A 14,482-nucleotide genomic window follows, 5' to 3' on the forward strand; every position below is an offset into this window, starting at 1 on the left:
CCCGCAGCCTGCCCCTGCCGCACCCCCTGTCCTGCCCGCAGCCAGCCCGTCTCCAGCCAGCCCTGCATCCCCCTACCCTGCCTGCAGCCAGCCCCACACCCCCTTGCCTCCAGCCAACCCCGCACCCTCCTGTCTCCAGCCAGCTCCACACCCCCTGCCCTGCCCGCAGACAGCCCTGCCCCACGCCCCTGTCTGCAGCTGGCCCCACGTCCACTGGTGCCCTGCAGTTCCCAGGGCAGTAACCCTGCACACCTGCTTCAGTGAGGGGGGGCAGGGAGCAGCTGGGACCCACACATGTGCACACCCTAGGGTGACCAGACAGCAAGTGTGAAAAATCAGGACAGGGGGTGGGAGGTAATAAGAGCCTATATAAGAAAAAGATCCCAAAATTGGGACTGTCCCTATAAAATTGGGACATCTGGTCACCCTAGCACACCCCCAGGGAGTGGCGGGGACCCACACATGTGAAACGGAACTCATTTCTAGTTCAGGCCCATCTTTTTAAAAAAGAACTTTAGGCAGGGTTAACACACACCTGTATTTTCCCAGACAGGTCAGGCTTTTGGGTTCTTAAATTGCCGTCCAGGAGGAATTTTTAGATTTTAAAATACGGGAAAATGCGGACGTACGGTAACCCTGTTGGTACAAAAAAATACATACTGGGGCACCTCTCTTAAATCAAAACTTTTTCTAGGGAACCGGTTGTTAAGATTTTGGCAGCTCATCACTACCTGTAACCAGAGCTGATCCAGAGGACAGAAGGGTGTGCTGTCTGCTGGGCGCTAGGATACGGGATGTGGACCTGAGGCTGAAGAGGATCCTAGTGGGAGAAGGAAAGAATCCACTGATTATCCTTCACGTGGGAACAAATGATACGGCTAGATTCTCGCTGGAACGTATCGAGGGAGACTATGCCGGGCTGGGGAAGATGCTTAAGGAAATGGAGGCTAAGGTGATCTTCAGTGGGATTCTGCCTGTTCCTAGAGAAGGGCAACAAAGTTGTGACAAGATTATGACTATCAACAGATGGCTTAGGCAGTGGTGCTAGAAGGAGGGCTTTGGGATGTATGGCCACTGCGAAGCATTCATGGACAGAGGACTGTTCTCTCGGGCTGACTTCACCTGAGTAGGGAGGGAAATAGACTTCTAGGATGGAGGCTGGCACAACTGATTGAGAGCTTTAAACTAGGAATTTGGGGGAGATGGTTCGGAGATGTCCATGTAATCTCCACGCCAGATTTTAAAATTGAGAGGGAAGAAAATGAAGTAAGAAACGATACAGCCGTGGGTAGGAGAATGGACATAAGGAGGAAGGGTAGTGTAGATACCAGTCCAACAGGTCATACTGGCGGTAGAATGTCTGTGCCTAATCAGGTAAAGAATGTGACGGAAGCCAAACAGCAAAAATTAAGATGTACACCAATGCAAGGAGCCTAGGTAACAAAATGGGAGGAACTAGAGCTACTGGTGCAGGAAGTGAAACCAGATATTATAGGGATAACAGAAACATGGTGGAATAGTAGTCATGGCTGGAGTACAGGTGTTGAAGGGTATGTGCTGTTTAGGAAAGACAGAAATAAAGGTAAAGGTGGTGGAGTAGCATTGTACATCAATGATGAGGTAGACTGTAAAGAAATAAGAAGTGATAGAATGGATAAGACAGTCTGGGCAAAAATCACATTGGGGAAGAAAGCTACTAAAGCCACTGTCCCCTGGGACAGTGCTTGGGGTGTGCTATAGACCGCCGGGATCCGATCTGCATATGGATAGAGACCTCTTTAATGTTTTTAATTAAGTAAATACTGAGGGAATTGTGTGATCATGGGAAACTTTATCTACCAGATATAGACTGGAGGACAAGTGTTAGTAATAATAATAGGGCTCAGATTTTCCTGGATGCAATAGCTGATGGATTCCTTCACCAAGTAGCTGCTGAGCCGACGAGGGGATGCCATTTTAGATTTGGTTTTGGTGAGTAGTGAAGACCTCATAGAAGAAATGGTTGTAGGGGACAACTTTGGTTCGAGCGATCATGAGCTAATTCAGTTCAAACTGAATGGAAGGATAAACAAAAATAGATCTGTGACTAGGGTTTCTGATTTCAAAAGGGCTAACTTAAAAAAATTAAGGAAATTAGCTAGGCAAGTGGATTGGACTGAAGAACTTGTGGATCTAAAGGCGGAGGAGCCCTGGAATTACTTCGTCAAAATTGCAGAAACTATCAGAAGCCTGCATCCCAAGAAAGGGGAAAAAATACATAAGCAGGTGTTGTAGACCAAGCTGGATGAGCAAGCATCTCAGAGAGGTGATTAAGAAAAAGCAGAAAGCCTATATTTTATTTTTTAAGGCCAGGCTTGACAAAGCCCTGGCTGGGATGATTTAGTTGGGGATTGGTCCTGCTTTGAGCAGGGGGTTGGACTACATGACCTCCTGAGGTCCCTTCCAACCCTGATATTCTAAGGTTCTACAAGGAGTGGAAGATGGGAGGGATCAGCAAGGAAAGCTACCTTATTGAGGTCACAACATGTAGGGATAAAGTGAGAAAGGCCAAAAGCCATGTAGAGTTGGACCTTGCAAAGGGAATTAAAAGCAACAGTAAAAGGTTCTATAGCCACATAAATAAGAAGAAAACAAAAAAAGAAGAAGTGGAACTGCTAAACACTGAGGATGGAGTGGAGGTTAAGGATAATCTAGGCATGGCCCAATATCTAAACAAATACTTTGCCTCAGTCTTTAAGTAGGCTAACGAGGGGCTTACGGATAATGGTAGGATGACAAATGAGAATGAGGATATGGAGGTAGATATTACCATATCTGGAGGTAGAAGCCAAACTCGAACAGCTTATAGGGACTAAATCGGGGGGCCCAGATAATCTTCATCCAAGAATATGAAAGGAATTGGCACATGCAATTGCAAGCTCATTAGCAAGAATTTTTAATGAATCTGTAAACTCAGGGGTTGTACCGTATGACTGCAGAATTGCTAACATAGTTCCTATTTTTAAGAAAGGGAAAAAGGAAATAAGGAGGTGTTAGGACCATTATACAAGGCACTGGTGAGACCTCATCTGGAATATTGTGTGCAGTTCTGGTTCCCATGTTTAAGAAGGATGAATTCAAACTGGAACAGGTACAGAGAAGGGCTACTAGGATGATCCGAGGAATGGAAAACCTTTTTTATGAAAGGAGACTCAAAGAGCTTGGCTTGTTTAGCCTAACCAAAAGAAGGCTGAGGGGAGATATGATTGCTCTCTATAAATATATTAGAGGGGTAAATATCAGGGAGGGAGAGGAATTATTTAAGCTCAGTACCAATGTGGACACAAGAACAAATGGATATAAACTGGCCATCAGGAAGTTTAGACTTGAAATTAGACGAAGGTTTCTAACCATCAGAGGAGTGAAGTTCTGGAACAGCCTTCCAAGGGAAGCGGGGGGGCAAAATTAATATCTGGCTTCAAGACTAAGCTTGATAAGTTTATGGAGGGGACGGTATGCTGGGATAGCCTAATTTTAGCAATTAATTGATCTTTGACTATTAGCGGTAAATATGCCCAATGGCCTGTGATGGTTTGGATCAGAGTTACTACAGAGAATTCTTTCCTGGGTGTCTGTCTGGTGAGTCTTGCCCACATGCTCAGGGTTTAGCTGATCGCCATATTTGGGGTCAGGAAGGAATTTTCGTCCAGGGCAGATTGGCAGAGGCCCTGGGGGTTTTTCACCTTCCTCAGCAGTGTGGGGCACTGGTTACTTGCTGGAGGATTCTCTGCACCTTTAAGTCTTTAAACCACGATTTGAGGACTTCAGTAGCTCAGACATAGGTTAAGGGTTTGTTGCTCAGGAGTGGGTGGGTGAGATTCTGTGGCCTGCGTTGTGCAGGAGGTCGGACTAGATGATCATAATGGTCCCTTCTGACCTTAAAGTCTATGATTCTATGAAAACAGATTCTTTAAAAAGCATAATTTTTTTTTTAATTGTTCATGGGTTTACTGATCTCCAGAAGGTTTGTGATATTTCTTTTGAGAGAGAGATAATGAACAGATTAACATAAGTATACTAGGGAAGTTAAATTTATGGGGCAATAAGTTAGCAGTCTTTTTTTGAAGATGGGGAAAATCTAACAGTTTCAGAGTAGCAGCCGTGTTAGTCTGTATTCGCAAAAAGAAAAGGAGTACTTGTGGCACCTTAGAGACTAACAAATTTATTTGAGCATAAGCTTTCGTGAGCTACAGCAGTCTGAATGCATCCGATGAAGTGAGCTGTAGCTCACGAAAGCTTACGCTCAAATAAATTTGTTAGTCTCTAAGGTACCACAAATACTCGTTTTCAAACAGTTTCAGTTATCAGTACACACAAAGCCTCAATCATGCAATGGAACATGCCTAGGAAAACTCAATGGAGAGAAGCCAATGGCGCTCCACCCAGATCTGCCAGTGTGGATCAGACGGCTGTACTAGGAAGTAAGTCTGTTTGAAAATTGGGATGAATATAAAATAGTCAGGCCTAGATACACATCTTGGAGCATTATGAAAACTAGCAAAATCAATAGTTCTTTTCACAGAATCTCACCTCCTATTCATCCAAGCTATTTATTTTACTTGTTGAAAATAAATTTTAAAATAGCTCAGTGTTTCAGACATTTTGGATAGTCATTCATTTATTTCTTCTCTATGTTCATTAGTATTATTCTGGTGGTTTGGTAACCAATCTAAAATGTATGCTATGGTACAAAGAGCACGAGTGAAACATTTGTTTATATATTTATATATATAAACAATTCTTTATTCAGTTTCTGAAGCATACTTGGGAAATAAAGAGCAACGCTTCTCCTCACATTGGAACATAACTGTAAAACTGTGGAATCATGAAAACTCAATTTTAAAAAGGTATTTTCCCCTTTAACAAAAATCCTTGTTGTGGGCTGATCCACAATGACTTCTCTTAAAGTCTTTCAAGCCAACATTAAAAACAATAACCCAATATTGGTCCAGTGCAGTCATTGCTATACTACACTTCAATAAAGGCACATATTACAACACCCACTTAAGTACTTAATCTATATCTAAATTTCTCTGAGCTTCATGTCTTCTGAAAAGTATAAGCTTCACTTATTAAAGGAAGGTGGAAAGAGAAAGGCTAGTAGAACTGTCCAACATAGGAACAGAGTAATAAAAATGTCAGCAAATTAAATATAATGTAATGAAATAGCTTGCAAGCACACAAATTCTTTCCTTATTTATCAAATTTTAATCTTGGTACTCATTATGTGAAGTGTCTTCTGAAAAATGTGTGGCTTAACAAAATGTATGTAAAATGAAAAAGGCTGTGGAAAACAAGGTCAGTTTGAGGGAGACAACTTTGCTGACCTCTGTCAAGTCTTAGGAGAGAATCCTTCCATAAATCTAGCATTACATAATTCAACTGCACTTGGCTCTAATTATTTGGGTCTACTCTTCATTTAAGATTAAAATATCCCCTTCCTCCCCCCGACTAATGCGCCAATTCAAGAAAGGACTTAAGCACCTACATAATTTAAAGCACATATGCAGCCACAGTGAGTCCGGACTGTTCACATGCTGAAAGTTAAGCATATGCTGAAGTGTTTGGCTGAATCAGAGCCTGAAGGCAGGGGACTCAGTTACTCAAACTCTGTCCAAAACAGAAGAATTCTGCTCACCTTAACAGCAGGATTTTCCCAATTCTCTCCCAAAGTTTTAATAGTCACCATAATGAGGTCTTCTACTACTAAGATTACTATACTTCCAGAATAAACGATACAAGATTTAGTAGCATACTCTAAATCAATACAGGTACTGTATCCAGTCACTTTGGCAGCAGTAGTTGAATTATAATGAAAACATTTAACTTTCTTTTTCAGAAATTGTTTGAACACTTCCTTTCAATAGTTTACAGGGGCTTTTCCAGCCATGAGTGCAAGGTTTTGTAGTGTATCTGATCAGATAATTAATTTTCCCAGCCTTCTAACAGAGAGAGTCTAACTTGTAGCACGTGATGAACACTTCATTGTAGCTCAGTTAAGGATATGTCGTTATTTTTAATTTATATAGCCTATTCTCAGCCTATCATCTCAGATATGTTTAAAAAGTACAGTTTATTACAAACGATATATGCTCCAGTGTTTGGTTAATTCAGTGTATCAACACCAAATGAAGAAACCACTGAACCTGACGGCAAATCAAATGATGATGCATGTACTATAAGGGAACATATAAAAAAAGAGTTTAGTAATTGTAAGCACTGAAAAATATTTGACATAAAGATACTGAGAATTAATTAACTGTAATGATCCCAGTGACCCCACACAGTGGTAGAAAAGTGTAGTCTCATCATCGAGCAAGAACTACTGACAATAATGCAGTGAATGTTTTATTTACCATAAACCACAACAGCCTTGGACAGCACAGTGTTTAGCTGGTATTAGAAGCAACCACGTATCCTGTTTCGGCTGTACATACCCCTTGTATTATTGGGGATGTACAACCAGCTGTACAACGCCCAGAGGGAAAACCTTTTTCTCCCCTTTTTTTTTTCTTTTAACCTATTGAGGGCTATCAAGTCAGTCAAGCAAAATTACAAAGGTCCATTTACTTTAAAATAAACACAATAACCTTTTCCTGAGTAAAAAAAAATCAGTATTCCATCAAATACTCTCCTTCTCTCCTCAACTTTTTAATAACTTAGTCTATAATGAAAAAGGATGATGCATCTAGAGAAGAAAACCAGCACAGTGACAATATATTTCTATTTTACAGACACAGCTCTCCAGAGTTTTATAGATTTTGAACCCATTTGCTTCTTACTTTGGCCAGTTTAGTGTATTTGTTCTAGAGATTAAGGAAATGCTGAAATCAGTTTCTGCTCATGTTCCTGATGAACAGAGAGAGCTTCATTATATGGCAAGGAGTAGAGTTTGGACTTGCTGCACAATGGAAAGATTTAACGTAACAGAGGAGGCAAGTGCTGAAATGTCACATACACCATTTAAATCAGTCACCTCTGCAGGGCTCAGATGGAAAACTATTAGCAGTTTGCTGTTGGGCTACTGCTAGAATTACTAGTGCTGCAGAAAAAATATTTATCAGCAAAATGGCTGCAGAGAGAGAGGGGGGAACCTAATTTTGATTTAAACTATCGAAGCTCAGATTTATCAACCAGGCATGTGAACAAAACCTACGATTTCAGAAGTCAAAAGAGTCAAACAATTCCTTTTAGAAGTTACATGCCTGCATGAAAAAACAGTTTTGTAGTGATGGTATAGGATAGCAATGTCAGAGAAAAATACATATATGATTATTATAAAATAGTCACTGAAAGATTATGTAATACAGTCATCCATTTTCTCATTGATAAAGTGCATTTATCTAGCCTGAGAGTAAGTTCCACATTGATAAAGGAATGCTAAAGCACTTCACCAATATAGATTACAGGAAATCCAGAGCTGTCCTGAATCCTATAGCCAGTTGTCTCAGCAGAGACTCAGGACACTTCTGAGAAGAGCATCCCTCTGCCGGTCCAGTTGAGGTACTCCATTCTAATTCAGTACATCATTGGCAAGGGTCACTCAGCAAGTCACCTGTCCAATGCTATCTGAAGATTCCCACATTGATGGAAAGAGCCACTTCCGGTTTACGATGCTTAGTAGCTACCTTCCCCTCAGAGAAAACATCGTTCTGTAAACGCTGCGCTTGTCGGCTATAAGAAAATCATATGGTGATATTAGCATTAAGCTGTAGTGCTAATAGTGTACTTCTAGGAAGCTGTAAATCAATTTGGAACCTGATTACTACTTTGGCAAAGATGACACTGCACTCTGACACTTGCTAATTGTGTATTTAAGTGTGCCCCAGATGAACAAAGGGCTGATTTTTCCATTGTTTTGTATCTTGGGAGGTCAACCTGTGCAAAGTGGGTGAAACATGCTACAAAAATCAGAATGGTCACACAAAATGCAAGCTAGGGGAGAAGGGAAGGTTACTTACATGTAACACGAGATTCGTCAAGATGTGTGGTCCCTATCTGTATTCCACTGAGGATAATGCATATATACCATGCACCTAGAACTGGATTTTTTCAAAGTGGCAATGTCTGTTGGTCTATGCAAGCGCCCCTGCATTACCTTGTGATTTCGCCCGAGGCAATAAAGGATGGGGCGGACCGACCACATCTTTAGTTCCTTCTCCACCTACCATATCCACAGCAGAGGGGAAGGAGGCTGGGATTGGAATACAGCTAGTGGCCACACATCTTGAAGAACCTCCAGTTACAGGTAAGAAACCTCCCTTTCTTCTTCAAGTGATGGCCCCTATTGTATTCCACAGAGGGTGATTAACAAGCAGTACCTAGTTTCAAGGAGGGTGCCAGGAAGAGGACGGAACCATGAAGTGGCGGACTGCTGCATCGAACAAGGTGTCCATCACAGAATCATGCACTAGCGCATAATGAAAAGAAAAGGATGTGTACTGAACTCCACCTGGTTGCCTTACATAGGTCCGCAAGGGGTACGTCCTGGAGCGTGGCCATAGATGATGCCTATGCTATTGTGTAACGGGCCCGGATCCACCTCGTGGGGACTATCCTGATAGTTGATAGCAGAGCGTGATGAATCCTGAGACTCACTTCAAGGTTCTCTGGATGGAGATGGCCTGCCCTTAGTTCTCTCTGCTCCAGCAACAAACAGTCTGGGAGACTTCTGGAATGGTTTGGTTCTTCGTAGGTAAAAGGCCAGAGCCTTACCGAAATTGAGGGAATGAAGCTGCCATTCCTCATCTGAGGTATGCGGTTTGGGAAAGAAAGTGGGTAAGTGTATAGGTTGATTGAGGTGGAAGCAGGAAACCACCTTTGGTAGAAACTTGGGATGTAGGTGCATAAGGAGACCTTGTTCTTATGGAATGTGGTGAACGGGGGATCTGCCATCATAGGCCCCAGTTCACCAACCCTCCTTGCAGAAATAATCGCAACTAGGAAAGTTACTTTCTTAGAGAGAAGAGAAAGACAGCAGAGGCCAGAGGTTCAAAGAGGGGCGGGGGGCTTCCAAGATCTGGCAAACAAGGGGTAGGTGAAGATGGAATGCCTTTCCACAGGAGGCTGGAAGACACTAATGATTGCTACGTGCACTTTGATAGTGCTGAGGGCAAGCCCTGAGGCCTTTAGAGACAGAAGGTAGTTCAATAGCACAGGGATGCCCACGACTTCGGGGGCATGACCTCTATATTCGGCCCAGGCAATGAAATGAGCCCACTTGGCCTGATAGGACTCCACAAGGCGATCCTTTCTGTTATTGGAGAGGATATCACAGACTGTTGGCCCCTATTGTATTCCACAGAGGGTGATTAACAAGCAGTACCTAGTTTCAAGGAGGGTGCCAGGAAGAGGACGGAACCATGAAGCTGTCAGGTGGAGTGCCCTTGGATCAGGGTGTCTGAGTTTGCCATTGTGTTGAATAAGTAACTTGGGGAACACTGGTAGTGGGAGCGTGGGATGCTTTGACATGCAGAGAAGAAGAGGGAACCAGAACTGACAAAGCCAATATGGGGAAAGCAGGATGACCGTCGCCCTCTCCCGTCTGAGTTGGCGAAAAATGAGTGGTAGGAGTGGCAGTGGAGGGAAGACTGTTGTTCCAGTCCAACTAGTCAACGATCAGTGCATTCCCTATACAAGTGGGTACCAAGACCTCCCCTGGAGCAACTGGTGTTGGTGTGAGATGCAAAGAGTCTCTGGTCAGAGTTCCCCAGCAGCTGAAAACATCCATGACTACTGCATTGTGCAGCACCCATTTGCGGTTGGTTGCAAAGTTTCTGCTGAGAGTATTGGCAATCACATTCTGGGTTCCTGCAAGGTAGGCTGCAGCCAGGAGTATATGATATGACATGCACCATTTCCAGAGGCATACCACTTCCGCATACAGTGCTGGGGACCGTGTGCCACCTTGCTTGTTTATGTAGTAAACTGCAGTGGTGTTGTCAGACATGGCCAGGACATGATGAGAACAGACAGCTGTTAAGAATATGTGGCATGCCTTGCATACTGCTCGTAGTCTGAGAATGTTGATGTGCATCCCGGCTTCTTGGGCAATCCAAGTGCCTTGTGTCATGCGATCTCTCATGTGGGTGCCCCAGCCCACGGATGATGCATCCGTTATAATTGTAAACACTCGGTGAAGACAGGAGGAAAGGTATCCTGGAGCAAACCTGGAGTGGGTTTGTCCACCACTAAAGGGAACAGATGACTTCCGGTGGAATGGTGAGAGGGATGTCCATGGATGGGCATATGGGGGAGTAGATTGTAGCCAGAGTTGTAGATAGCGGAGGTGTAGATGAGTAAAGGGTGTGATCTACGTACACGCTACAATGTTAGCGAGGAGGGAAAGGCAAGTTCTGGCTGAAACAGAGGGACTGAAGTCACCAAAGATGATCAGGTCCAGTAAGCGCTGGAACCTGTCTTTTGGCACATAGGCATGTGTGGAGGCTGCATTGATGCACGCTCCTATGAATTCTAGGAATTGTATAGAGCGCAAAGTCGATTTTTCTACAATGATTTTTCTCATTCTTAGGGAAGAGTAAAACAAGTTGGGATGTCAATTCCTGAGCTTCTTTTCTGGACTGTGACACCAGCAGCCAGTCATCTAGGTACAGAAAGACAAGGACTCCTTGTTGCCGGAGGTGACCCGCTACCATAGAGAAAAATCTTTGTGAAGACTCGTGGGGCAGTTATAAGTCAAAATGGCATGGGCAGCAGGTGAACCGTGGGCTCAGGGAAGCTAGTCCCTGGCCCTGCCTGTCCCTTCCCCCAGAGGCCCCGCCCCACTGCCCCCCTTCCCCTGCTGAAGCCCACCTGAGGAGTGTAAACAGGATTCCCTCCTCATGACTAAGCCTGCGATTCTTTCACGGAGATCGCAGAAGTCATGGATTCTGTGACTCTCCTCCCCCACCCAAACTCCTTCCCAGAGTCTTAGGCAGGTGGGGGGGGGGTGGAGTTTTGAGGGGTGGGTTCTGGGCAGCATGAGTGGCATTATTGGCCTGCTGGGAGGATTTGAGGACTGGCACTGGCTCAAGGTAAATTGAGTTTGAGACCCCTGCTCTAGACTAGCTTGGAATTCAAAACGATCCTGGTAGCTTATCTGTGAATTTTACCATCTGTCCAAAGTGTAAGAAGTCGTATATGGCCATTAGCACCAGAAGGTTCGAGATCCAGAACTGGAGGCTGGCTGAAGAGAAGTCCAGTCTCTTGCCCTCTTGGTCAGTTGGGGTGGAGCGTGGGTGCTGTTGTATAGCAAGCTGCATAGCAGCCTGAATCACCAGGGAGTTGGGCAGAGAAAGAGAGAACAGGAACTCACATTCTTTGGGTGGGACATAGTACCTTTTGTCCGCCCCTTTCGCAGTTGGAGGCACATATGGCCAGGGTCTGCCACACAGTGGGTACAGGTTGCAGAATGTCCTCATTGCTCAGTAGGGCCACTCTGGCCAGTACCGAAGTTTGAAAAATGTCTAATAGGTGGCACTGCTTGTCCTGCATCTCTTCCCATGGTATTTCAAGGGCATGAGCTATCCTATGCAGTAGGCTCTTGAAATTGATGGTAGCTGTCTGGGGGAGAGGGGGAGATTGACAACACAGTCTCATCCAGGGATGTTGAGGGACTTCCTCTGGATCCGCCAGTACGGCTGATTAGGGCATCATCTAATCCTGGTTCTGAGCATCTACTCGACGAAGGACAGGTTGGTAATATAGGAAAGTCCTCCCGTATTGAATGGGACAGTTCTGAAGGCAAATATTAGGGCCACGAGCGCCAATATGGCCAGCCTGGTTGATTCTGGCCATACTGTTACAGCTGTGTAGTCCAGAGATACCAGAGGCTCCTGGATTAAGGTAAGGGAGGGTATTGCCATGGGACCTTCTGATAGTCATGTCTTCGTTACGGAAGTGGCGGGCTATATGTAATGTCTGGGCCCTCAGACTCCATGGAGGAATTGGAGTCCTGCATCAATGGTGGTGCGGACGGACCCAAGAGCGTCGTATGAACACAGCCAAAAGGTGAAATATTGTGTACGGAGATAGGCCCCTCTTAGGAGGGGAGAATACTGGGGCACGCAGAGAGTGCATTTCTCCCATTTTCAACAGTTCATGAGGCCCGGGAATGGTTGCGAGTCTCCTTGGAGTCAACTGCACCTGATCGATGGACGGAACCAGGGCCAGTAAGATTCACTGGTTCCAAGACTGGCATTCACTGGACGCCGGTGGAGCTGGTGCCCGGGTGTGCTGATCCATAACCAGGACCGGCGGATCTGGCGAGCAATGCAGGCTTTTGTCACTCTTGTGGGTCTTGGAGCACGGTGCCCCTTCTTGGCCGGAGCTCATGGACAGCAGAGCACCTTTCTTAGACCTGGAGAAAGAGCTACTGCAACGTTTATGTGCGTGCGTCCGTGACTCATGGCTCGGCTCTGGCATAGGTGCATAGCACTGGTACTGGTGGAGCCAGTCTGGGGTTCCGTGGCAGGAGGTGTATTCTTGGAGTGTTCAGGGTGATGTATGGAGGGGAGGGAGGATTCCCCGGACAGGGTCTGACTGTGGCCTGATGGTGACCTCCAGGAGGTACTTCTTAAAGTGGAAGGCTCTGCCTTCCCGTGTATGGGCAGGGAAGGAGAGACAGATGCTATATCTGAACATAGTGTGGGCTTCCCCCAAGCACTACAGACAGTGCTGGTGCTCATCGTTGGGGGAGAACAAAGAAGGGCAGGAATCCTGGCCTCTTTGTCATACTCCAGTACTCAGAGGCGGGTTGCTGGAGGCAGGGAATTTTTTGGCGGGGAACCACCAAGGCAACGTTCTGAGTTTGGAGACTTGAAGACTTTCAAAAACAAGAAAACTACTACATAAAACAACAAAATCCTGACTACATAAAGAATAGAAACATTTTTTTGAGAAAAGTTTGGAAAACGCATCACCAAGGATGAGAGGACAGCTGAAGCTCCAACTTGGACCATGCAGTAGTGAAAAGGAACTAAAGATGCGGTCGGTTCACCCTGCCCTTTATCACCTCAGGTGAATCCACGGGGCAATGCAGGGGTGCATGCACGGACCAACAGACACTACTACTTTGAAAAGCTCTGGGCACATGCACATTACCCTCAGTGGAATACAACACGGACCATCACTCGAAGAAGAACTGAAGCCCCACATGTTGAATGGGTTCATGCTGCAGACATAGTATTAAAAACAAGAAGTTTTTGAATTACTTTTATTCAATGCACCTCCTTTGGTCCTGTCAGGACTGACGACTGTTACTAGGCGTTGACTATTCTTAGTTACATCTTCTGCCTCAGACAAAGTATCACAGCACTAAAAATCTGTGAAAGCTGGTAAACCCCTTTACATATCTGAGAACACAAAAATACTGTAATAAATACCTTTGCTTTTTTTCCATTGCAAGCTGCCTCTGCGTCTCCTTTCCAACATCATCTCTCACAGTACTGAAGTCCTTACCATCCTCAAGTAGGAGATTCTGTTGCCAGAAAGTATTGAGTGCATTAGTTTATTTTTAGTTCTCATAATATATTATATCAGCCTCCTAGTAATATAGTTCATTTGATTGAACATTTTTTTTAAAACTTACAATCTTTGTACCACACCACTTGGGTTACTGAATTTGAAATAATACAGGGTGGTGGAATCCCCACAGTACCCTCCGCACTCTTCCATTAGGCTGGTAACGAGCATTAGGAGAGGCAGCAACAGGAACAGTGCCCTGTCCCCACTCTCACACAAAGTTGTGACAGATGTTTATATGCAGTCTCTGTCATACCCATGCAAAGGAATACAGAAGAATGCGGCAGAAATCAGGACAGTGGATATTATTACTGTTGAAGCTACGTGCTTGTTCATTAATACAACTGGCTGTTAAATCCCAGCTATTTTCACAACTGTGTTAATTCTTAAGTTTACCTTTACACCGATAATGTCTCCATCCTTCAGGTGAAAGGGTGCTGACTGCAAACTCTCCTGTTTTTTCTTCCGTTTCCTCTTTGAAATTTGCTGGGTCTGAATAAAGCCAAAGTATCAAAAAGTGTTCACATGTCCTAAGCCTAGAGATTTCAGAGATTCTTAAACTGATTTTTGTTGGTTTCACCTTCTAAGGTATGGGTGGCAAAGAGTCCTGTGGCACCTTATAGACTAACAGACGTATTGGAGCATGAGCTTTCGTGGATGAAAACCCACTTCGTCGGATGCAAGTCATCCGACGAAGTGGGTATTCACCCACGAAAGCTCATGCTCCATAACGTCTGTTAGTCTATAAGGTGCCACAGGACTCTTTGCCGCTTTTACAGATCCAGACTAACACGGCTACCCCTCTGAACCTTCTAAGGTATAAAACTCCTGGGGGCAGCTGCTCTTCAGCAACTGAAGAGTCTTATTTATTCTTAGAATTGCATATGTACCTATGTCAACAAGTTTTCCTCCAGAGGTCCCC

General features: G+C 44.6%; 1 protein-coding gene across 8 annotated transcripts in view; it reads right to left on the reverse strand.

Annotated features, from left to right (window-relative positions):
- Nucleotides 1–6,374: 6,374 nt before the first annotated feature.
- USP40 (ubiquitin specific peptidase 40) overlaps nt 6,375–14,482 on the reverse strand; it is a 69,427-nt gene continuing 61,319 nt past the window's right edge. For 6 of the 8 annotated variants that reach the window (XR_006285037.1, XM_037912596.2, XM_043525709.1 and 3 more), the window contains 3 exons: nt 13,957–14,052; nt 13,422–13,516; nt 6,375–7,713 (listed from right to left, as the gene is read on the reverse strand). Coding sequence is in view for 6 of the 8 variants with exons in the window: in XM_037912596.2 (XP_037768524.1) it covers nt 7,605–7,713; nt 13,422–13,516; nt 13,957–14,052 (300 nt within the window). In the remaining 2 variants the exon portion in view is untranslated. Of the gene's footprint in view, nt 7,714–13,421; nt 13,517–13,956; nt 14,053–14,482 lie in introns of those variants that run through there. The other 2 variants (XM_043525712.1, XR_006285036.1) reach the window with 2 other exon arrangements.

The sequence above is a fragment of the Chelonia mydas genome, chromosome 11, assembly GCF_015237465.2.
Source record: "Chelonia mydas isolate rCheMyd1 chromosome 11, rCheMyd1.pri.v2, whole genome shotgun sequence".
In the NCBI taxonomy this organism is placed as follows: Eukaryota; Metazoa; Chordata; order Testudines; family Cheloniidae; genus Chelonia; species Chelonia mydas.